The sequence below is a fragment of the Lepidochelys kempii genome, chromosome 7 (genome assembly GCF_965140285.1).
Source record: "Lepidochelys kempii isolate rLepKem1 chromosome 7, rLepKem1.hap1, whole genome shotgun sequence".
Lineage (NCBI taxonomy): Eukaryota > Metazoa > Chordata > Testudines > Cheloniidae > Lepidochelys > Lepidochelys kempii.
The window spans coordinates 92,414,022-92,439,174 of NC_136386.1; the positions used below are offsets into that span (position 1 = coordinate 92,414,022).

At 38.8% G+C, this 25,153-nt stretch overlaps 1 protein-coding gene across 5 annotated transcripts in view; it reads left to right on the forward strand.

Moving 5' to 3' along the window:
* Positions 1–25,153, forward strand: part of HECTD2 (HECT domain E3 ubiquitin protein ligase 2) — a 74,558-nt gene that overhangs the window by 13,313 nt on the left and 36,092 nt on the right. For 3 of the 5 annotated variants that reach the window (XM_073353822.2, XM_073353824.2, XM_073353825.2), the window contains 6 exons: positions 8,611–8,775; positions 13,223–13,361; positions 16,258–16,360; positions 17,885–17,974; positions 20,726–20,790; positions 24,764–24,809. In XM_073353822.2, the coding sequence (XP_073209923.2) occupies positions 8,611–8,775; positions 13,223–13,361; positions 16,258–16,360; positions 17,885–17,974; positions 20,726–20,790; positions 24,764–24,809 (608 nt within the window). Of the gene's footprint in view, positions 1–8,610; positions 8,776–8,876; positions 10,151–13,222; positions 13,362–16,257; positions 16,361–17,884; positions 17,975–20,725; positions 20,791–24,763; positions 24,810–25,153 lie in introns of those variants that run through there. The other 2 variants (XM_073353826.2, XM_073353823.2) reach the window with 2 other exon arrangements.

A 25,153-nucleotide genomic window follows, 5' to 3' on the forward strand; every position in this document is an offset into this window, starting at 1 on the left:
GAGGTACTTGAAGAAGAATAATGTAGATATTCTGAAGGAGAAAGTGGGCTATACCTTGCAGGATTGGGTCCTATATTACTTTAAAATGATGGTATCTGCATCCATGCTGGCTATAGTGTGAGTTCTGTACTAGGTATATTAAAAAAAATCTAACATTAAATTTCGTAGCTGTTCTTGAGTAGACAAGTACCTCAAATCATTGATCTGCAAAAGGCAAGGCAATTATGAATCTGTAAATCACGTATTTGATCTTAAATTAGATATTTTGGACAGGATTCTCCAGTCTGCTCAGGTTATTTTGCACAATACAAACAGAGCAAAGTAGCCTGAAAGTAGTCAGAAAAGGCTAGTGGAGGATTATCCCAGTGTAGAGTTGGGAGTGGGTGTGTCAGGGACAACATGTGGGTAAAGCCTAGATGGGAGGTGTTTTATGAAGCAGGTCAGAGCTGTGCCCTCTGCTCCACTGGCGTAGGTCAATTCAGGATTTCTCTGTGCAGCCCTAGCTTAAACCAGGGCGACGGGTCCTGAAACAAGAAGCTGCAGCCAGCTCCCTGTGGCCCTCCCTCTCACCCTTATAATTGTAAATAAAACCTTTCAAATGTAAACTGAGTATAAACTGATGCAGTGCTGTTAAATCTGAAAGAGCTCTGAAAAAGGTAAAATTATTCATGCAAATCAGTGCAGTGTTAACTCTGGAAGCTAAAGATGACAATTTGTTAATATAAAAACAACAAGGAGTCCAGTGGCACCTTAAAGACTAACAGATTTATTTGAGCATAAGCTTTCGTGGGTAAAAACCTCACTTCAGATGCATGGAGTGAAAGTTACAGATGCAGGCATAAATGTACTGACACATGAAGAGAAGGGAGTTACCTCACAAGTGGAGAACCAGTGTTGACAGGGCCAATTCGATCAGGGTGGATGTAGTCCACTCCCAACAATAGATGAGGAGGTGTCAATTCCAGAAGAGGCAAAGCTGCTTCTGTAATGAGCCAGCCACTCCCAGTCCCTATTCAAGCCCAAATTAATGGTGTTAAATTTGCAAATGAATTTTAGTTCTGCTGTTTCTCTTTGAAGTCTGTTTCTGAAGTTTTTTTGTTCAAGTATAGCTACTTTCAAATCTGTTATAGAACGTTCAGGAAGATTGAAGTGTTCTCCCACTGGCTTCTGTGTGTTACCATTCCTGATGTCTGATTTGTGTCCATTTATTCTTTTAAATAGGGACTGTCCGGTTTGGCCAATGTACATGGCAGAGGGGCATTGCTGGCACAGGATGACATATATAACATAAGTAGACATGCAGGTGAATGAGTCTCTGATGGTGTGGCTGATGTGGTTGGGTCCTCTGATGGTGTCACTAGAGTAGATAGGGGAACAGAGTAGGCAACAAGGTTTGCTACAGGGATTGGTTCCTGGGTTAATGTTTCTGTGGTGTGGTGTATAGTTGCTGGTGAGTATTTGCTTCAGGTTGGGGGGCTGTCTGTAAGGAAGGACTGGTCTGAAAGTAGCTATACTTGAACAAAAAAACTTCAGAAACAGACTTCAAAGAGAAACAGCAGAATTAAAATTCGTTTGCAAATTTAACACCATTAATTTGGGCTTGAATAGGGACTGGGAGTGGCTGGCTCATTACAGAAGCAGCTTTGCCTCTTCTGGAATTGACACCTCCTCATCTATTGTTGGGAGTGGACTACATCCACTCTGATCGAATTGGCTCTGTCAACACTGGTTCCCCACTTGTGAGGAAACTCCCTTCTCTTCATGTGTCAGTACATTTATGTCTGCATCTGTAACTTTCACTCCATGTATCTGAAGAAGTGAGGTTTTTACCAACGAAAGCTTATGCTCAAATAAATCTGTTAGTCTTTAAGGTGCCGCCAGACTCCTTGTTGTTTTTGTGAATACAGACTAACATGGCTACCCCCTGATACTTGACACTAATTTGTTAACATTAAATTCGCTGCTAATCATTTTTAACAGAAATGTGCAATTAATGTGCTTATTTCACAATCCCAAACCATTTCCTTTGTCTTGCTGGTGCCACAACCCCCAGTTGTTTCCTTTTCAGCTATAAAACTTCAGCATTGTGAAAAATTGTACAATGCAATCTTCATAGAATCATAGAATATCAGGGTTGGAAGGGACCTCAGGAGATCATCTAGTCCAACCCCCTGCTCAAATCCCTAAATGGCCCCCTCAAGGATTGGAATGACCCCCTCACAACCCTGGGTTTAGCAGGCCAATGCTCAAACCACTGAGCTGTCCCTCCCCTTGTGTTGTCAATACAAAAATCTGCAGCACATTGAAAGTTGGAAGAGTAAAATAAATGTAATATTGAAATAAGTAACACAATGGATATAGTACCTTTTCTGGAATTCACGTCCATATTTAAATTTTTAAAAAATCTCAAAATTTCAATTTATCTGTAATTGACAGAGAATATCTTGTCCTTCACTTGAGTGCCAGAAGAATTTAGGTCCAGCTTTTTGAAGGGAACATAGACGCCTGGTTATAGTTATTACCCCAGCAATAGTGATTTTTTTTAACTTGTATGTATTCATTCAGAAAAACACTTATTTTGATTATGACTATATTTTCTCCTTATTATACAATCAATCCTGCAAACACTTGAGTAGACTCACAGAATTTGCTAGAACTCACATATTTGCAGAATCAGGACCTAATTTCATTATATTCTGTTATGATGAGGGTAGGAATTTTTTCAAAACTTGTTTGATTGTGTCTTTCATAGATTGTACCAGATACTGATATATAACTTTATGCTTTGGGAAATCGCTCATTGATATAAACCCAACATTTTTAAAAGCTTTTCCTTGGTATTCCTTTACTTTAATGAGAATTATGGTATTTGTTTAAAAAAAATACAAGTGAATGAATACATTAAAACACCTTAATAAATTAGTTAGTGGTATGTAATATATACCATGAAAAAGATGTGATAAGGCAAGTACTGTTGATAACACAAATTATGTTTAAGTACAATTGGTATAATAGCAGCTACAAAGATTGAATTGATATAACAATATGATACAATAAATATCTATAATGAAAAGTCTTTTTAATCAGGCTGTTTTTTCTAGTTTTACTGTGTAGTTAAAATATAGATAGGGTTTTTTCACTTTGGCTGACTGGAAAGGCTGATTGCTCAATGGTTATCAAGTTATTTCAGAAATGCCACTGTTCTAGATCTTTCATTTTTAATATCTTTGTAATAATCACTCCCCCCATACCAGTAAGGTTTTGTTCCTCAGAGTTTTCACATTGCTTGTTGCATATTGGTTAAGGTTTTACCTAATGTAACTAAGCAACCAGCTAAAAATGGTTACACAATATTATAAGAAAAGAAAACATTATTGCTGCTTATCAATTCAGCACATAAAGTTCCAAGTATTAGCTGAATGGAACTCAACTACCAGGTTTTTAATTCTGAATATTTTTGTACCTTTACAGAGCATTATGATATTGTGGAGCAACTGTGCATTCGTTGTGCATGGTGAGGGTGTTTAGAATAGAAGTTTGAGATTAATTTAATATCTCACTGTCCTCTTTGTTGCTGATTACTGCTTTTGCCTTCAGATTGTTTACAAGTTTAGCTGTGAGAACAGGCAAGAAACACTCTCGAAAATCAGTGCTACTGATACTCAAAGGTCTGAGAACAGGTCTCATCTGTTATCGTCTCATGAGTGGTATCTGAATAAGTCACATCAGTAGTTTGGCTCTACCGTTACTGTGAGTGAAAAGAACCGACATTCTTTCTTCAGCTGCAGCTTCCTGCTGAGATTAGTGGAATTGGCAGCAGACTAGGAATAATACTTTGGTGTTTGGTTAATTAGAAAAAATGTAAACTCACAAACAAGTTTTAGTGAAAATGGATACCTATTGGATTGCAGATAAAAGATTTAGATGAGCTTAGGTTTAACATGCATTTATTGTACATGACATCTTTTTGTATAGCATCTTTCATCCAAACAATACCTCAAAATCCTTATACATAATTTAATAATAAAAAGAGAAAAAAATTAGTAGTATAAATAAGGGAGAAACAAGATATTTGAAAAGAGAGAGAGGGTCAATGAAATGTGTTTTAAGTATGATGTGTTATAGTTTGTTTGATCTGACTAAGCTTAGCAAAGGCAGGGCAGATTGAAAAATCAAGATAAAATGTGGAGTTAGAGTAAAAGACCTCAATGAAACCCTTTTTCTTCTATTTGGAGAAGATGTTCTAACATCATAGTGACTAAAAGTTGGAAGGTAGAGTAGACACAGTAAAACTGATCTGCAAAGAAGTTAGAGTTGAATTTGTAGACTTTGATTACCTCTGCGTCCTATTTAATTCAGTAGAAGGATTCTTAAAGAAGGATGACCTCCCTTTGTCCTGTGCTTTATTATAGACTAATGGAACCTTGGTGCTGCAGTCCTGATGATTCAATAGGTGACATTCTTCTCTCCAAGTCAATGACAAACCAGTGATTGAGTGCCAGATCACGGAGTTGCTAAGATGCCATCTTTTTAGAGAGAACAAAAATGAAAGTTTTGATTACACATGATCATTCTAAAATTCTTCTTTGAGTAGTGTCCCTGTGGGTGCTCTGCTTCAGGTGCACATGTGCCTCTTGAACCATTGATTAGAGATTTTCCGTTAGTAGCATCCATGCAACCTGCTCATGTGCTCTGTACAACCTTATGGCGTATATAGGGCTGCATGGGCTGAGGGTATATAGGGCTGCATGGGCGAACCACCTTCAGTTCCTTCTCTACTACCTTGGACTCAGATGGAGCTCTAGCATGTCTACGTCATGTGTACCTGAGTGTGTTTACAGTTGTTGTTATTTAGTTAGTGTTAGTTGTTATTAGTATAGGAATAGTTAGATAGCTTTGAAAGATATCAGTTTGTCCTCTCCCCCTTTTTTTCTGAGGAATTGATCTGCCATGCCTGGCTCACCAGGTTTCAAATGCTGCCTCTCTAGTTGGGAGGCTGTCCCGGTCAGTGATGGCCACTCCAAGTGCATGCATTGCTTGGGATGTAATTTTTGCCTGGCTCTCAAATCTAGAACATGGGAGAATCAGGAGACCAAATTGAAGCAGCTATTGATCGCCTCCAAGTCAGGTCAGGAGACCGCCCTCAAACATATGTGTCTGAGCAGATCCAGTGCTCCTTTATCTTCAGCTAAGGTATCTCCTAGGAAGGGAAAGAACTCAGAGGACTCAGGGAAGACTCCAAAAAAGAAGAGCTCTGTCTCTCATCACAAGGAGTCAGCTCCCAAGAAGCCCTGATCTCCCACTAGGTCTATGGTGTTGGAAACCTTGACCTTTCAACTTGGTACAACTTGGTTTCAACTTGGTGGCAAACTCTTCCTCCAGAACCAGTGAAATAGGGAGAGCCCAGAGCACTTCAGAGAAACAAAGCTTCAGCAGGGCCCCAGTACTGACCATGAAGGACAGGGAGGTACAAGACATGCATTCCTCCAGAATGGCACTGTCTACCTCAGCCTTACCAACAGTACCTTCACACTCGGTTCCATCATTATCAACAAAATTGAAGCCTTTGGCACCAGTGCCTACAAGCTCCAAACCAACAGTTTTATGTGCTGTATTAGTACTGACCCACTTGGTACCTCAGAAATTCTGCTACAGCAGGGACTTGTCAGTGTTAGACAAGCAGGAGTCCCCACTGCTCATAGGGACCGAACAACTCTCAGTGCTGTGACCCCAGTCTGCAGATTACCATTGCTTCCCAATACTGCAGAATTCTCTGCCCTTTCCTGTTGGGGCCCTCCCAGTGGATAACATTGAGGATGCTGAAGGAAACATTCAATCAGACTTCTCCTTTTCAGTGCAGAATTCACCTCCACATCATTCCAGGACCCCATATTTTGACAAAAACCCTCATCCATATCAGGAATGGTGGAATCAGCCCTGAGTAATATCCCTTCTCCTGCATGGGCTTTCCCATTTGCTATACTGGGATCCTTGGGTGATGTATCGGCGGAAATTTACCAGATCTCCATCTCCATTTCAAAGGGACATTAGGGCCACGCAGTCCCCTATACCAAGCCACCACCATGAAGAGACCTTAGAGGAATAGGAGGTTAGGGTGGACAAGGAGGCTACCCCTCAATCCCCTATTTCATCTCCAGATGAGGCACCATTGATGGCCAACAATTTTTGTCAATTCTAGGACCTTGTGAAGAGGGTGGCTAATGCCCTCCACATACCTCTTGAGGAGGGTAAAGACTCTCAACATGAGCACCTGGACATTTTGCTGTCAGCAACACCCACCCAGGTTGTACTACCAATTAATGCAGTGCTCCTGGATCCAGAAAAAAATGTGTAGCAAACTCCTGCCACCATCATACCAACTTGTAAATTGGCGGATAAAAAATACTCTGTTCCTACAAGGGACTCAGAATTTTTGTTTTCTCACCGCTAGTTTAGTTCACTGCAGATAGATGCTGTAAACGAGCGGCATCAACAGCAGGTCTAAAGGCGTATTTATCCATGACCCTCCAGTTTTAGATTGCAAGCTATTAGGTGATCATGAACAAGTATGATTACACAAATTACAAGAAGTTTGCATCCTTTATTGAATATCTTCTACAGGAGCATTTCAGGTCATCGTTAAGGAGGGTCACTTATTAGTAAGGCAGCTTGGGCAGCCCCTGGACAGCTGCACCAGCCACTGCTGGGCAATCTCGGGCCGCTGTCCCCTACCCCTCTGCAGCAACAGGAGTTTGGGTGTGAGAGGGGGCTCAAGGCTGGGGGTTGGAATGCGGGAGGGGATGAGGGCTCTGGGCAGCACTTACCTTGCGGGCTCCCCAGAAATGGTGACATGTCCCTCCCTCAGCTCCTAGCTCTGCATGCTGCCTCTGCCCACAGGCACCGCTCCCACAGCTCCCATTGGTCTTGGTTCCCAGCTAATGGAGGCTGCGGAGCCAGGGCTTGGGGCAGGGGCAGCGCACGGAGTTAGGAGCGGAGGGAGGGACATGTTGCCGCTTCCGAGGAGCCGGGTAGGGAGCCTGTCATCCCTGGAACCCCCTCCCCCAGCCACAGCGGGCGTCCCAGGCTCCATGCTGCCGCTCACCCCCTTCACCCCCCTCCCCCGCACCAGCAGGGGTCACAGGCTGCTCCCCACTGAGCACCCGTGGTGCCCCCCAGACTGCCCCCAAGTACCCATGGCACCCTCTGGGCTGCCCCCCCATGAGCACCTGCGGCAGCGCCCCCCCCGCCGCTCCAAGATTTAGTCAAGGGTACATAGTACAGGTCACAGGTCATGAATTTTTGTTTACTGCTTGTGACCTGTCCATGACTTTTATTTAAAATAGCTGTGACCAAAACGTAGCCTTACTTATTAGCCAAAACCTTTCTTCAAGTGTCCTTAGATGCTGCAGATTATCTCCACAGCAATTGTCATGCACAGGACATCTTGGCACCAGTCATCAGGGTTTCTGAGAATGGTTCAGAATACTGGTGAAAACCTCCTGGTTGATGGTCAAAAACTCTTCTCAGGAACTACAGACAAGTCCCTGCATATACTGAAGGACTCTAGGGCCATGCTAAGGTGTCTGGGTATATACACCCCCACAAAGCGGAGATGGGCGGGTCGTGTAGTCTGCCGGCAAGACAATAGGTGGACAACCCTCATCAGTGACTGGATGTTCAGAGACTACAACCAACCTTTGGGCAGACCGAAAACGCTCTGGGCTGATCCCATGACAAAAGTCTTGGGCCAGAAATGGAACGAATGTGCTCACAACAAAATGAATGGTGTGACGTCGACTTATGTTCGTGGAAGGATGGACGAAGACAAGCTGCACAAAGGTGAAACAGCAGAAGATTTAGCAGGTCTTAAACTGCCCAGTGATTGCTCCCAGCTCAGTTCTCCAGTTTTCGCTAAACCACCAAACCTGCTAGAAAAAGACAAAGGTTCCAAAGGAGAAGAGCATTTCACCCTTCATCACTGAGTACCCAGTCATCATCGAAACAGCAATTTTCATGAGTTGGTCAAGGGTTTGACTCCTCCCTCACCTATAGTTTGTAAGCTGCAACCCTTTGCCCACTTCCCCACTTTTGGAGACTGCCTTTGCCATTTCCAGCAGGTCTTATGGTATGTTGCAACAGACAAGTGGGTTGTGGAGGTAATAACTTTGGGCTACACCATTCCCACATTGCCACCCAGCAGCAGCTGTTACCTGCCCACTCCCTGTGACCCATAATCCACAGAGGTTCAACGTGGATCCTTAGCTAGGTGTCATGACTACCCTGCTTCTCTGTTCCTGAACTCTCCGTATTTATCTCAGCTCTGACTTGGATTCTGATTCCTGATTGACCCCTGGAACTGCAACAGAGACCCTAGTACCTGGTATTGACCTTTGGCCTGATTTCTGATTGTCTCTGACCCTTGGCTCAACTCCTGACTCTGACTCCAGTTTGACTCTTGACCCTGATACTGGCTCTGACCCCGGCTTCAGTTCCGGAATCTCAAGCTCCTGCCACTAGTCCTGCCTACCTTCGCCCATAGTCTTGACAAGTACTATGTTATCAGTTAATGTTCAGAAGATGATACCTGGATTAATTTTTTTAATGTTACAGATTACTACAAATGGAAGAAGTACTTCAGATTGATTTCCCATCTTCAGCAAAAAAGAAGCAGTTCAATGGTATTGAACTTTGTTTACTATGCCAAAGGAGTTGTAATGAGGCACTGGTTAAAACGTCAGCATCCATCCAGAAATAACTGGAATCCATCTTCAAATGGTATGCATATAGTTACATAACTTACATTACTTAACATAATTACAATCCCAGAGTAATTTATTACAGTATCCTTGTTTTTCTTTGGTCTCAATCATTTTTAGGCATCAATGGGGAGACAAAGAATACCAGCTAGTAGCTGAATCTTTGGAGAATATCACGTCGGATGACCTGATTGAACATAACACTTGGCATTGTGAACCACATTTTTGTAGGGAAAAAGTTGTGATATGCTGTAGAATCACACACCCAAACACTCGTTGCCCTTCAAAAATGCTAACTAGATGTCATCTTTGAAAAGCATACTGATGTATTTTAAGTTGTTTCTCAAAGGGTACAGGACTTGCAAGACGAGTTCCACACATCCAGTGTACATTCCGTATTCAGTGACCATTATTGTCCATGATGGAGAGCTACAATATCACAGAATGGATCATGAAATTTAATGAGTTTGAATTGGTGACAAAGACAACTTTTGGACTAGTGCAGTAATGCATGAAGATGCTTGAGACTTTGCTGCTCTTTATTCGATCTGCTAATTAGAATTTGTATCTCACACTGGAAGACATAGCAAAATTCATTTTTGCTTTAGATTTAACCAGCTATTCTGGGATGATTGCCTGCTACCTCGCTGAAATAAGAGGTGTGAAAAGTTTGACCCTGACATGGGAGGAATTTCAAAAAGGAAATTGGGCTGCTAAAAGGTCACCAGTTCCCTTCTGTTATCTTATTATCAAACTATCTTACTGGACGGTATTAGATTCAGCTTCCAAAGCCTCTTTCCTCACTCTGAAGGTTCTCGGAATGCATGAGACAGTCACTGATGATGTCATAAATTAACTGGAGGCATTAATATATACCAAGTTTACCATTTGAAGACTAACATTACGACACTTACAGAACTATGTTGATGGATGTTTTCTAAGAAGCAGATAAACTGAGAAAAATTGCCATTGATGTGGGGTACTATTTATACTTGGTGTCATGAGGGCAAATTATCAAGCAATGGAATGGCGCTGAGATGATCGACCATATCCAAAACTGCCCTCCCCTATTGGGCATGGTTGGGTCTTGGAGAAAGAACTGATCATACCAGTTATGTGTGAATTACCATGTGGTCCCAGATCAGTACTTCAGCTAATCAAATGCTCGTGTGCAAAGACCAGATGCTCACCATCCTGCAAATGTTTGGCCAGCAGCCTGCCTTGCACAGACATATGCAAGTGCAGCTCAGACAAGGATCAGTGTGAGAATATGTCTAGCAATGGTGCCCTAGAAGGAGATGACACTGATGGTGACTTTGATAAATAAATGTTTTCAGTCCTACATGTCAAGGCTAACTTCACTAGAATTACAAAAGATCAATGTCTTTTTTTATGTAAGCAATGCATCCCTCTGTTAAGGTATAATTTTAAAAATGTTGATTTTAAACATTTTCTCAAATATATGTTTACATAATTGTTCTAGGTTTATCATGTTTGGTGCCTTTGTGTTGATGGGGGAAAGGGCTCTTGAATGATATCCAACTGGAAGCATTTCTGACAGCACTGTATTATCAACTGTATTATCAAAATTTCTACCAATCGGAGGACCTGAAGCTGGGTGCCAGGGGAGCAGTAAGCCCCCTTACCATGTCACAGAAGTTGGCACAATTGAAACTGTGATTCTGTAGGTTTTTAGGAATCAAATGATACCTCCATCACCTTTCTATCACTAATTTGCCCACGGAATGAAATTTTACTATATTGTGTTCCCAGATTTATGCTAAAAAATTGTGGTAGAGCTGTGAAAAATATAATATAGGGCTGTCGATTAATCGCAGTTTTAACTCACGCGATTAACTCAAAAAAATTAATCACAGTTTAATCACACTGTTAAACAATAATAGAATACCAATTGAAATTTATTATAAATACTTTTTGGATGTTTTCTACATTTTCAGATACAGTAAGAGCTGTTTTATTCAGTATGTTGGAGGAATGGGGGTTGCCGGTAACTGAAAAATGCCAGTTAACTAAGAGGGAGGGAGTTTGGGTGCGGGAGGGAACTCAAGACAGCAGGTTGGGGCGCGGGAGTGGGTGCGGGCTGCCTCCGCCTGCAGGCACCGTCCCCACGGCCAATGGGTGCTGCGAAGCTAATGCTTGGGGGTACGGCAGGGGCAGCCTGCCGCACCTCTGCCTGAGAGCAGCCAGAAGAGGTCGCCGCTTTCCTACCCCAAGCATTAGCTCCACAGCTCCCTCTGGCTATGGGGACGGTGCCTGCAGGCGGAGGCAGCCCGCACCCACTCCTGCGTCCCAACCTGCTGTCTTGAGTTCCCTAATGCACTCAAACTGTATGAGCGCCCTCCGGATCCCCGAATACCCTCCTGCGCCACACCCGCTGCCCCGAGCCTCCTCCCACAGGCAAATTCCCTCCCAGAGCACACACTCCACACCCCCTCCCGTGTCCCTGCTCTGGACCCACACCAACTGGCCTATAAACCGGAATTTCACTGAAGATCAGAAATGCCAGTTTATAGAGCTTTACAATTGGTGAAGTGCTGGATAAAAGAGCTTTTACTGTATATTGATTTCAACACAGAAGACAAAGTGTACAGTGCTCACTTTATATTATTATTTTTATTACAAATGTTTGCACTATAAAAATGATTTTAAAAGTACTAAGTGCAACTTACAAATGTCAATTTTTTTGTTGCATATCTGCACTCAAAAACAAAATAATGTAAAACTTTAGAGGCTACAAGTCCACTCGGTCCTACTTCTTTTTCAGCCAATTGCTCAGACAAACAAATTTGTTTACTTTTATGGGAGATAATGCTGCTGAAAGTGAGAACAGGCGTTCACATGGCAATATGTAGTTGGCATTGCAAGGTATTTATAAGCCAGATATGCTAAACATTTGTATATCCCTGCATGCTTTGGCCACTGTTACAGAGGACATACTTCCGTACTGATGACACTCATTAAAAAAATGTGTTAATTAAATTTGTGACTCAACTCCTTTGGGGAGAATTATATGTCTCCAGTTTTACCCACATTCTGCCATATATTTCATGTTCTAGCAGTCTCAGATGATGACCCAGCACATGTTGGTTGTTTTAAAAATACTTTCACTGCAGATTTGACAAAATGCAAAGAAGGTACCAATGTGAGATTTCTAAAGATAACTACAGCACTCGACCCTAGGTTTAAGAATCTGAAGTGCCTTCCAAAATCTGAAAGGGACTAGGTGTGGAGCATGCTTTCAGAAGTCTTAAAAGAGCAACACTCCGATGCAGAAACTGCAGAACCTGAGCCACCAAAAAAGAAAACCAACCTTCAGGCCACACTGCTTTGGATCATTATCGAGCAGAACCCGTCATCAGCATGGACCCATGACCTCTGGAATGTTGATTGAAGTATGAAGGGACATATGAATCTTTAGCGCATTTATCATGTAAATATCTTGCAACGCCAGCTACAGCAGTGCAATGCAAATGCCTATTCTTACTTTCAGGTGACATTGTAAACAAGAAGCGGGCAGCATTATCTCCTGCAAATGTAAACAAACTTGTTAACCTGAGCGATTGGCTCAACAAGAAGTAGGAATGAGTAAACTTGTAGGGTCTAAAGTTTTACACTGTTTTATTTTTGAATGCAGTTATTTTTGTACATAATTCTACATTTGAAAGTTCAACTTTCATGATAAAGAGATTTCACTACAGTACTTGTATTAGGTGAATTGAAAAATATTATTTATTTTGTTTTTTACAGTGCAGATATTTGTAATCAAAAATAAATATAAAGTGAGCACTGTACACTTTGTATTCTGTGTTGTAATTAAAATCAATATATTTGAAAATGTAGAAAACATCCAAAATATTTAAATAAATGGTATTCTATTATTAATAGTGCGATTAATCGTGCAATTAATTTTTTTAATCGCTTGACAGCCCTAATATAATATAAATATTGAAGCTGGTCAGGCAGTAAGTAAGCTTCACTAAAACATTCAAAAGAAATGAAAATTTTTGGCTTAATTTGAAATGTTTTTAAATGAATTTTTTTTTAAAGGTTTGGGAGGGAAAATACCATTTTCTCTCGTTCCTTTTACTTATTTTCACTGCAAAAAGGGAGAAGGAGGAAAGTAAAATAGTGAGAATGTGTTTTTTCCACAGTGAAATTTTAAATTTTGATATTTGTCAAAAATGGAATTTTGAGCAATATGGAAAAAAATTAAGCTAATTTTTATATTGGTTGAAAAGGCATTTTCTGTCAGTTTCACGTATGTACGAGTTCCTAGTTTACAAAAACAATGTTTAGGTTCTCTTTACAGATTACAATTTAAACTTTAGTCCTTTTGCATAGTTCATATGCCTTTGTGTTTTGCAAGCTAAATAAATCAATCTTTCTTTGTAAATTATGTATATGATTACAATACATTTTACACTTCTTTAAAATTTTTCAATAAGTGAGAGATCTACCACCAATTTGCCTTGATGTTAGGCAAAAGCAGCGCATCTCTATAGATACACTACCACCGGAACCAAAAGCTCCAGTCCCTCCAGAATCTTCCCTTCCCATCCGAACCAAAACTATGAAAGACTTCCAGTAAGTATACAGTTAAAACCAATACAACTCTGTTTTGGTTTTTATTGACTGACTTTCCATTTCATTTAAGTATGTATGTATGTAATATATTGATTTTCTGGCTGACCTCTCGTGATGGGATCAGTACAAGACAACAGAATGCTAGATAGAATGTAATTTTGTAAGTTATTTTGGCTAGGATGTTGGAATTAATACTTCTGTGACTGTGGAAATTGTCATGATTCCTTGCTCAGCTTGGGTTTTATGCATCACCTAAAAGATAGCACCATCAGCAGCTCAGTACCACATGCATTTTTTCTACCATTACTGTTTTCTTGGAGGGTGGGGGAGTGAAAGAACTACTGATATTTAGTGGATATTTAGTTTCAGTTAGAGAAAAGACATACTGGGGTATTCTCATGATACAAAAGCTCTTTCGATATTTAAACCACATCTCTGAAGCTTTGCTGTTTATCATCCACTCATTTGGGGTCCGATCCAATCAGGAGCTGGGCATCCTCAACTCTGACTGAAGACATTGTGTACCAGGCCTTTAATTTGTAACTTCCTATGTTTTTGGTCCTTTGACAATAGTTAATAATATGAGCTGTGCCACCTCTCACTTAGATGTTTAAAATGTAGAAATATTTTTTTCATATTATGTGAAAGGACATTGTTGTCGGCAGTTCACTTTTTTTGTAGTTCCTTTTTATTTTTTTTCTTCCTCCTTTCTGTTGATGATAGTGCTATTTTAAATAGCGTAAGTAAGCTTGAAACCATACTGGGGGAAATCCCCTTCGTTCTAGTTCCCTTATGTGAGAAGCATTACACTTAACAGGCCTTTTATTTCTGTGGACTTAGATCAGAGTCCTTACAGGTGAGCTTTATACTGCTGCCCTCTTACAATTTAGCAAAAGGACAATATCATCACTGTGCCAAATCAATTTGGCTTTGTTCCACTTTCATATTTACTCTCTCTGTCAGAACACAAACCTAACTGATCTCATTTATCAAGGAAAAGTTCACAGTTGCTCTTACTGACATATGAGTTTATCTTCTTTTAATAAGTTGGTTGCTTTTTGTGTGTGTTTGAGATTTCTCACATTCAGTAGGAGTTCAAAAGTTCTGATTTGTCAAGTGTTTCTTTACTTAGTGCAGAATGAGTCAGGTATCACAAAGGAATTGGTAAAAGAGAATATTTGGCCAGAACTCAAGTGATCAAAAAACTGAAATGTGACAAGCCTATCTACCACACATTTTATAAATTTTGACTAAAATTTTCAAAGGTGTCTGTGACTTAGGAATCTAAGCCCCATTGACTTTCAGCAAAACATGCTTCTAAATCCTTTAAACACTTTGAATATATTACATCTGTTTTCACATTTACAGTGTGTTTCATCAAAATAAACAAGTTTATTTCATATGAGTGAATATATAAAAATGTTTTATGTTGTAGAGGAAAAAATTAATTGTGATTTGTATCACTAACATGTAGGGCCAATGTTTTCTGGAAATTGGTGCAATTACTGCTTTTTTTTTTTTTTTTTCCAAAATGACTTTTCATTTCCGGAATTGCCCTTAATTTTTGGAATTGCCATTCAGAGGGTGAGCAGGGCATGCAGGGTGATGTCCACAGCACCTGTCCCCCACTCATCTCCCCTGCACACAGCTGGCTCCTTCCCTCTGCCACCCAGCACGTAGCTTTCCTGGCTCTGGCCCTCAGTGCCTGGCATTTTTGTAAAGCAGTGGTTCTCAAAGTGTAGTGTGCGCCCCCATAAGGGGGTTCAGAGGACTGTTCAGGGGGTGCGTGGTGGGGGCAGGGAGGGAGTGCCACGCTTCCAGCCCCACTCCGCACCCAGACCAGCTCCACCTCCAACACCTTTTTGTCCTCATCCAGTCCTGCTCTGCCCTCATTCCTTCTCCGCCTGCAGACCAGCTCCACCTCCAGCCCCAGCTCCTCCCCCACCCCCAGTTCTACCCCAGCTCTGCCTTCTGCCCAAGCTCTGATGCTGAGGAAGCCTTGGCTATGCAGTAATGCGGGGTGGGCGCAGACAGATTCCATTACTGGTAAGGTGCGGGGTGTGACTGGAAAAGTTTGAGCACCATTATTGTAAAGGATTACATATTGCTCATGTTTGTCAATAAGTATATTTTTTATTAATATAAAGCATATCAAAAATGTCTGAAATATATAGCTTTGAAAATCTGAAATTACTGTTTTCATTGCTGGAGAACACTGGCCCTACTAATAGAAATAAGTTGTCGATTGGCTTTGCATGAATGTTTTTACTTTTATTTTCAAGGTATTTAGAGTTTTCCATTATTTCAGACATTAGTTCTTTATGGCTGTTTAAAATGTTCACATAACATATCCAACTCCCAGCTTTTAGCTAGGTGTGAATCTTTGAATTTTATGGTTGCAACAATGAATGTGATCTTACATATGTTATGTAAAATTTAGGAATTTTAAAGCTTGTAATAGAAGCAAAGATCAGTACCTGTAATGTTAAATTAACAGTTTTACGAGGTTACTTACTATTTTAAATTATTTCTACACATTGCATAAGAATTGATAATACATTATTCTATTACTAATTTGTTTTAAAATACTGAAATATAATCCACTGAATTAATAAATATTATGATCAGGTAGTGCTGAAATATATTTTGCACAACCAATTTCAAATGCCTCCATTCTTTTGGAGCATCAGTGTTTCTAGATTTTCAGGTAAAATATTAAAGTAGAAATTAACTTGCACACGTCCATTCTTAAATTCACCCTTCTCATAAATCTGTTTAGAGATGAAAGACACTGGAGTAATAGTGAAGTATGAAGTACAAAGTCTATTTCATAAAGTGCTTAATATTTGTACATAAACTTGTGTGATATATATTTATTTGTGAATTTTCTTTCTAGGGAGGATATGGAAAAAGCTAAGTCATCAGGAGATTGGAAAGCTGTACATGATTTTTATTTAACAACATTTGATTCTTTCCTGGAGTTAAATGCTGCATTTAAGGTAGAAAACAATTCAGAATGCTGCTTAGCTCTTTCTATCTTCAGGATGCTATAAATCCATCACATAAAATTTATTTTTATCTTTGTTTTCTTAAACAGACTAGACTCATAGTATTATCTTGTTTACCTTACCCATACACTTTGTAGTTATAGTATTTCATTGTTTCATTTACTAGTTCCATTTATTATTTGTTTTTAGTAAACCATTTGTCCATTATTCATGTATTAGTAAAGCAATGTTTCAAGGACATTTGTAGGATTTAAAACAAAAGAAATTCAAAAATTGGTGTCCTGAGAATTAAAGAAAATGCAAGGACTTTATAAAAGCTGTCTCTGTACAACCCATTTCTGAAAGATTAACTTTGCATTATAGTAAATGAAACTATATACATATTATTTTGTTAAAATTTGTAATACTTTATGACTATGGAGTTGCTTTACTATCTTTTTAGACTATTGTTGATTTAGATTCCATTGCTGGTAAAATAGTTATCTGACAGCCCTGGAGACTGAAGCCCTCAATTCCCTAATCAAATACAGTATGGTTTGTGGCAACGCTTTCTTCCTTGCATTGCTTTCTTAATGTGCCTCAGTCCAGTTCTGAAAGGATCACATCTATGGGTGGGTACTTCAGTCTCCATGACCAGTAAATTCTTCTTATTTTTTTCAGAATCTGCCTGTGGCAGTGCTATTTCATGTAAACAGTGGGATCTGAATTGAGGGTATTAATTCGTGTCACACAGGTTATCTAACAGATATTGTGTGGTAGTAATTTTGTTGCTCTTGACTGTTGCTGAATTTGAATTTGAACCAGTGACTAGAAATGGTAGACTAAATCACCCATCAGCTGACACATCTAATGTAGTCCCATTATTTTAGACTTTTGATAAATTGGAGCCAGGTGAACTTTGCTAACATAATGTATTCTTGCATTAGAATTTGAAAAGATACAATATCATATCTGACCTGGTTTCTTTTTTGTTGTTACAAAAAATTATCAATTTATTTGTTTCAGAGTAACAGCCGTGTTAGTCTGTATTCGCAAAAAGAAAAGGAGTACTTGTGGCACCTTAGAGACTAACCAATTTATTTGAGCATGAGCTTTCGTGAGCTACAGCTCACTTCATCGGATGCATACCGTGGAAACTGCAGCAGACTTTATATACACACAGAGAACATGAAACAATACCTCCTCCCACCCCACTGTCCTGCTGGTAATAGCTTATCTAAAGTGATCATCAAGTTGGGCCATTTCCAGCACAAATCCAGGTTTTCTCACCCTCCACCCCCCACCACACTGCATCCGATGAAGTGAGCTGTAGCTCACGAAAGCTCATGCTCAAATAAATTGGTTAGTCTCTAAGGTGCCACAAGTACTCCTTTTCAATTTATTTGTTTTCTCTGTACATACTTTTTTCTAAACTTGATACAGATGTTAGCACACCAAAACTTTTATTTTTAAGGGAATTTTAAAATGACATTTGAAATAACTTGAGTAAAAAATGCTTATGATTTGAATTTGCAGAAAGATGTCAGTCTCCCTTTCAGTACCATTGAAGACTCTGGAATCAATGCTAAATTTGTGAATGCTGTCTATGATGCCTTACTAAATACTGTAAGTAAAAAAGATGTTTTTAAAATGTTTTAAAAGATTCACAATTATGAACTGAGGAATCTGCTGAAATTGAATAAAATGTGCAAGTTTATGTGAAATCACCATAAAATCCTGAAAACTGCACTCTACGGATAGAACAACTTTTAGTTAATAATATTGTTTATATTTTGGCAGAGTCTAGAGGCCTCAATAAGGACCAGGATCCCATCATGCTATATGCTGCACAATCATAGCAAGGCATGGTTCCTTGCCCCAAAAGCTTTTTATCTGGATTGAAAAAAGATACAGAAATGAGTGTAGGAAGCAATGGGGAAGATGGAATGAGGGTGACAATCATATGAATATGCATGGGCAAGTTAAATGTGCAAATGATGGGTTCCAAATAATTTGAAAGTTATTTTTTCTTTAATAATTAAGTGTACAGTATAGGCTATTCTTGACCACTTATTAATATAGTCAATTTTTTATTCTTTATTTGATTGATTTTGTGTGACCTTTGGTGTTTTGCTCAACAAAAATATTTGTATCTGGTATAGTGAACTTAATATTACTGTTCAGTAAAGGATATTGTGTAACCGTTAGTTTGCTTCTAAGCTATCTGTTTGCATGGTACCAAACTGTTCTCTTTTGAGAGGCATGAAAGAAAAAATGGTAATGAGGACTTTTCCCTCACAACATCTGAGGTTCTTACTTAGGCTCAGATCGTGAAAATGGCTTTTGCAGGTAGATTCCTGTGATTGTGCAGGACACCACTGATTTCAAGCAGGCTGTACATTGGGTATAAAGGTCCACATGTGCAGTGTTCTAGTGAAGTTAGAAGGACCCTAGCCCTGGCACAGCATAGGGCTCTGACCTCATAATCAGATTGCAGGATTGGGGACTTGGACAGTAGAAAGAGAGAACCTTTTCTTACATACTAACAAGTAGTCAGGAAAACAAGATAATAGAAAAAGAAACCATAAGATAATATATAATATGTAAGAGACACTAGTGATACCAAAAGTTAAACTTAGTTGTGCAATAGAAAAACATATTGTTTCCCAATGTATTGATTCAAAACAATGGTGCAATCTTTGTCTCATCACTTTCACTGGACTCCCAGTCTAAATCTATCTCTCTAAGTTTGGATGATATACTTTTTAGATGATGTAGCTTTTTATTAAACATATTTTTTCCATGTTTGCATCCAATGGAAAAGTTTTGTGCCTATTTAATAGGGCTTAATATAAGATAAGGTATTCTGGTAACTTAAACGATATTTTATATAACCAGACAGAGAGCCTAGCTAGCTGTGATTTGTCGAGGGTGGTCTCTGATTTTGTTTCTTTTCTATGCATCCAGCCTTGATAATTTGTATTACTTTAATAATCCTCCTATGGTGTCACATCTAAATAAAGATTTGGGGAAAATGTAATAAACTGATAACGTTTTGATTGGGAAGTGTAGCTGTGGTGAAAACACACTTGCTCCCCTGATTTGTTTTTCTGTTTCAAATTCTGCTAGTAGTATTACCAAGCACAGCTTTGAAAGATCTGCAAACTAAAAGATTTAAGTTTATATATGAAAAGAAAAAAACTATGTACTGAACTTTTTCTAGACTGACTAGATTGATGGGATTTGCCCTTCCTAATTTTTACAAATGTAATCAAGCTATTAAACAAGAGCTTCTGTTGATTAGAGCTAGAATCATCAAGAAGTATTCAGCAGACCTTGGGCATTTAACTTTTGTAGAGAAGGTAATTTGCATGGAGGAAAAAATTAGGACAGCTTTCTTATACAATTAACCTAGTACTAAAGTCAGCATAAGGTCATTCTTTCTATTACCATTATAAGAAAATTAGTATTTTAATTCTAAATTAGTAAAATGGAACCCTGAAGACTGGAAATGGGGGAAAGTTAAGGTAGCATTTATTACATATTCAGCAACTCATTAAGAAATTGAATATTATTAGTTCTGCATACATATTTAGTTGTCATGTCCTAAAATGAGAGAATTTTAATAACCAATTTAATAAATCTTGCCAAATCTAATTTACCTGTAGACCTAGTATTCAAAATTCAACTAGCTGAACTAAATATTCATCTGAAAGTTGTAAGTAAAATAATGTTATATATGCAATTTTCATTGAAGGTTTCTCACAGATCACTTTAAAATCAGTTTCTCTCATAGAGTGGGTGGAATTAGAATCTTAAACTTCACTGCTCAATGTAGATCAGTGTAGGTCCGTATGTGCGATATTCCTCATTTTAAGTATAGGGATAACCACAAATACAGTACTGTGGTAAAGTCAAATTTTTAGAGGCACCAAAAGTTTACATTTTCTCCTGGTTTCTTTGTTCAACAGTAAAAGCCCTAATTCTTCTACTGATCTATTAATGTTACTTTATTGTGAACAGAGGGCAAAATGCAATAAACATTTACATGTGGATAATTTTATGCACCTGAGTAGTCCCAGTTGGAACTAACCTGGGCATTTCTCTCAATGAAGGTAGCAGAATAGTATGGATATAAATTTCCCCTTAATGTTAATTGTATTGTCATTAGTTTGGGTTGTTTTAGTTATATATTTTCTGTGAAGTAGACAAAACAAATAGTTGTGTTTTATTGTGGAGTAAAAACTATTCCTAATCCTTTAAATAAGAATATTATCCTACTGTCATGCTTCAACAATTGTATTAGATGAAATGTAAAAAAGAAGTGTACTCTTTAACCTAATGCTGTTTGTTTTTTTTTCTTTCCATTCTTCCTAGCCTCAAGATATTCAGAAGTCTGTCCTAAAAGGAATAATTAATGGTCTGTTACAGGAGTGGAAAGGGTAATTATAACCAGCATTTGCACACATTTACATTAGTGAAAAATCTGGGTTTATTGTACTAGTATATTATCTTTCTTTAATACATGACAAGGATCTATCGTGTTTTTAGACCAAGAATGAAAAATTATTTGAGTTACATCTTATTTGCTTTATAAGTTTCTCCTTTGAAGAGACACATCTGCTGATCATCTAAATCTTAGTCAAATCCCCTCTGAGTGACTGATCAGAAATAGCTGGAGCTCTCACGGTATTCCTACACTGTAAAAAAACTTAAATTGGGTAGGAGAGACAAGGAGGGTGATATACTATCTTTGATTGGACCAACTTCTGCATTAGCTAACTCAGGTTGTAAAGACATGGCAAACTCGGCATAGCAGTTCATGTTCAACCCCAGGGTTCCTTCTAAGGCTTGAACTCAAGCTGCTAACTCAAGTTAAAAACCTGGTTAACCATGTCTTCACTGCTGATTTAACCCAAGTTAGCCAGCATGGGTTAGCAAACCCAAGTTAACACACAGGGTTTTTTTTCTTTTCCTTTCTTTGTTTTTTACAATGTAGATATATCCTCAGTCATGGTGGGCACTGGTTCAAGAGGACCGCTCCCCAACTTCTTGCTAGAAATTTCTTAGGAAATGGGTACGCGGCTCTGGAGCTCCGTCGTGCTTTTCCAAAAAACCTTTATTTTCCAGCTGGAAACCCTCTTTTTCTTTTCAGCTTTTTGCTTTCAGAATCTCTTCTCTCTGCTGCCTGTCCACAATGCAAATTGCTCTTCGATTGCCAGGGTAATACTTAACCAAGTGGCTTACAATGGTTAACAATGGTGTTCCAGACACAGAATTCTTTTCCCTACTCCACTCTTGGTCATTACTGCTTCTTTTGGTTGATAGATCTCTGCTGGATAGAGGGGAATGTGATGGATAAGCTACTTCCCAATTCCCACCAAAGTGGCTCAGCAAACAGTAATAGCTTAAAACAGAAGAGCCTGAAGAGGCACACAAAAAATTCAGTGAGGGAGGCAAGTCTCAGCAGTGACAGTAACAGCAGCAAGAAAGTAAATGAACAGCAAGAAGTAGCAAAACCACACTGATACACCTGTCATAAAGCTCAAAAAGGCAGGTAGGTAAATCCTCTACCATGAAGGGCGATGAGAGCATCCATGCTCCTCTAAGATAGAAAAAAATCCTTCTTTTCCTACACTATTCCCAGCTCCCCATGCGTCTCCCATTCCATAAGATTCCCCCCACCTCTAAGATGTGGGGATGATTTTTAGTAAATATTTATATTAACTAGTATTTGGGTCCTTTGTGTTGGGTGCTGTACAAATATAGAAAAGAGAAAAGATGCTAAGATAGCTAGCTGGCTGACATTGTTCCTGTTGCACAAGGTCCCCCTCACTCAGAAAGTAGCCAGAATTTGGTAAGGGTCTTCCCAAAGGTGTCTCTCATTCAATTATTTAATGGAGAGCAATGGATCGTATATGCAATGAGCACTAAAAGAGCTTATTCCTCCCCCTCTCTCCTTCTGAATCTGTAGACTCTTTCTGTCGGGGACATAAGATCCATGATTGGATCTTAAGATCCAAGATTAAAGAAATACAAGAAAAATTTAGGAGCTTTGGAAGTGCTACTTGATTCCTCCTCCAACTCAACCACTTCCTTTCACTCTCTTTCCTCAAAGAACAACTGTCTGAATCTATTCTTTAAAATCTTAACTAAGCTCCCAAGAAAGACTTTTTACCCCATAGAATACTGCAGTAGTATGACTAAAAGGATTATTTTGGCTCTTGAGTCCTCACCAAAAGAAGGCAAGAAAGAATCAGTTAAAGCCTAGGTGGTCATATATTTTCCTGCTGCCACATGGACTTTCCTTTGAAATGATTGCTTAAGGAACAGTAAACTCAGAATGGGAGCAGCCATGAAAAAGCAATTGCCTAAACTAGCAGATCAATAACTTTTGAATAAGCTGCAAAGAAAGGAACTGTCTACAGTGCCCAAGAGTGATGGTGTTTTGACAGGCATGATAAAGGAAACAATCTTCTTCATTGAGAAAGATTTCTTTCGTAAGCACTATGTTGGACAGGAAGGTCAAAGAACCATTCCAAGGAAATTCAGGCCTTAGTATTATTTTTCCAGCCCTCTGTCTCTGTCATCTACTTTGCTGGAGCATCTGTATTATAGTTCAGGAAACTTGGGGTGGGTTTTTCAAAAGTGCTCAGCATTGACCTCCTCTTGTCCCATTAAATCCAGTGGGAGTTTTATCATTGACCTAAATGGAAGCAGAAGTAAGCCAATGCTGAGAGCTTTTGAAAATTCCATCCTTGAAAAGCTACGGCCTTCGAACACAAAATAATGCAGGCCATCTTGAAGACTTCTCATCTCTTCTTTCATAGTAGATGCCACCATTCGCTCAGTTTGATTCTCCACAGGATCACTGATCCCAACCATCATTGTCAGGAAACAAACATAGCTGTGTTTATGGAAAGCTAACCACCAAAGCAACTGGTAACCCTTTAACACCTTTCCATGGAGGAGGACCATTTGGTGAAGCTCTCAAAAAGGTCATGATTAAAATCCCTTGAGGACAATTGACCCAAGAAATATAGACCATTCAGAAATTGTAGGCTGTCTCTTCACACATCTCCAATAGATGCTACAAGAATGAATTCACTTTTTCTAAACTATGAAAGCCAATGATTACAAAAAGCACACCAGGATTTCTGCAACATTTCCTATATCAGAAACAAGTGGGCAGTTTGATTATACTTGTAATACCAAGGACATTTAAGAATGATTCCTGCTTTCTGCTCTCATGAGAGGGATTCATCAGAGACTTCTACTTCCAGACTCTTACATGGACTTACCTTGTGGGATTTACCTCATGGCTAACACTTCCTCAGAGTGTATCATTATCAAAAGTCATATTAGTTGAGACTCATTACAGCATATTCCATAGGGAACAAAGTAACCCCCAGGATTTCAGACTTAGAAGTGTATCTCATGTCTTAGTATCCTGTTATTTTACCCTAATCTAAAATGGCCCCAAAAAGAAAACTGATATATCTCAGATTTTTGGTTTGTTCTCAAGATTTATCTTAAGAGAACAGAGCAGTATTGATGGTCAAGTTTTTCTCTTTTTTATTAGTCTTCAACATAGGAGTCAGAAAATCCAAACAGGACAAAGTCTCTTCTTGAATCAAATGCTTTGTTAGTAAAACATTGCAGGCCAAAGGTCTCTCCTTGGAGGGACTGTGGACACACTCCTCTGAATCAGCTTCATTTTCATGGGCAGAGAAATCTTAAACATCAATCAAGGAAATGTATAAAGCAACCATTTGCTTCCAAAAGGAGTTCTGGGTATCTTGTTGTACAGTGTTTCATAGGAAGGTATTCAGTGAAGTGGTGCTTCAGCGATTTTTTTCTATGCTTTCCAGTGTTTCTGGCCTAACCTTGTTCTTCCCTGCCTGTCTACTTTTCACTTCTGGCTATGCTTTCTATGCAGAGGATCAATGGACAAGTCTCTCTAATAAAAGACATGTTGTTTCTTGTCAATTTCTCTTACGTGGGCATGTCTGCTGATCCTTCTTTATATTGTTTCAGGAATACATAGGGTCAATCAACTTGGTGTATCTTCAAAGGGTTCTTCAGGATCATATTGAGATCCTTTTAGAAGACATTTTCCCTGTGTACATAGTTATTTACAGTAACATGCTTCTTGCTTATAATAACTTTGGAAGAACTCTTTATGGCAGAAAGTAGGTGGATGGTGGGTTCCTCAGCCTCTGGTTTACAATGATAGACTACTTTTGCTTCTTCTAACCGATCAGTGAAAGAGACCCAGAGTATGTATAGATTGTAGAAGATCAACAGATATGGTATCTTTGGAGAAGCAAAACTGAGAAGTTAGATACATGTTTTCATTGACTGTTAATTTTTTTATACTTACATATGATTTTGGTATAATCTGTTTGTTCTTAGGCCACGAACAAAAGATGATCTTAGAGCATACTGTATACTTCTACAGGTAAGAAAAATAAAAGCTTTTTAGTAAAACACATAATCTGTTTAATGCATGATGTACAATCCTGTATGCAATCAAAGTGTAACTAAAGTGTACTGTAAATTAAAAAATATAAGTTATTTATACATGTATATAAAAAAAATACATTAAATGGATTTATATTTAACTTCCTTGTGTATGGAAACTATGTTCTGAAATATTTACAGCTACCTTACAGAAAAGTCTACTGCTGTGGGTTTTTTCTTTTAAAATTTTAAATTGATATGAAACATAGAGGCTTTCTTTCCAATTAACATGCAAAAACAATACAAATTTACTGCTTGGAAACTGCCATCTTGCAGGATGAG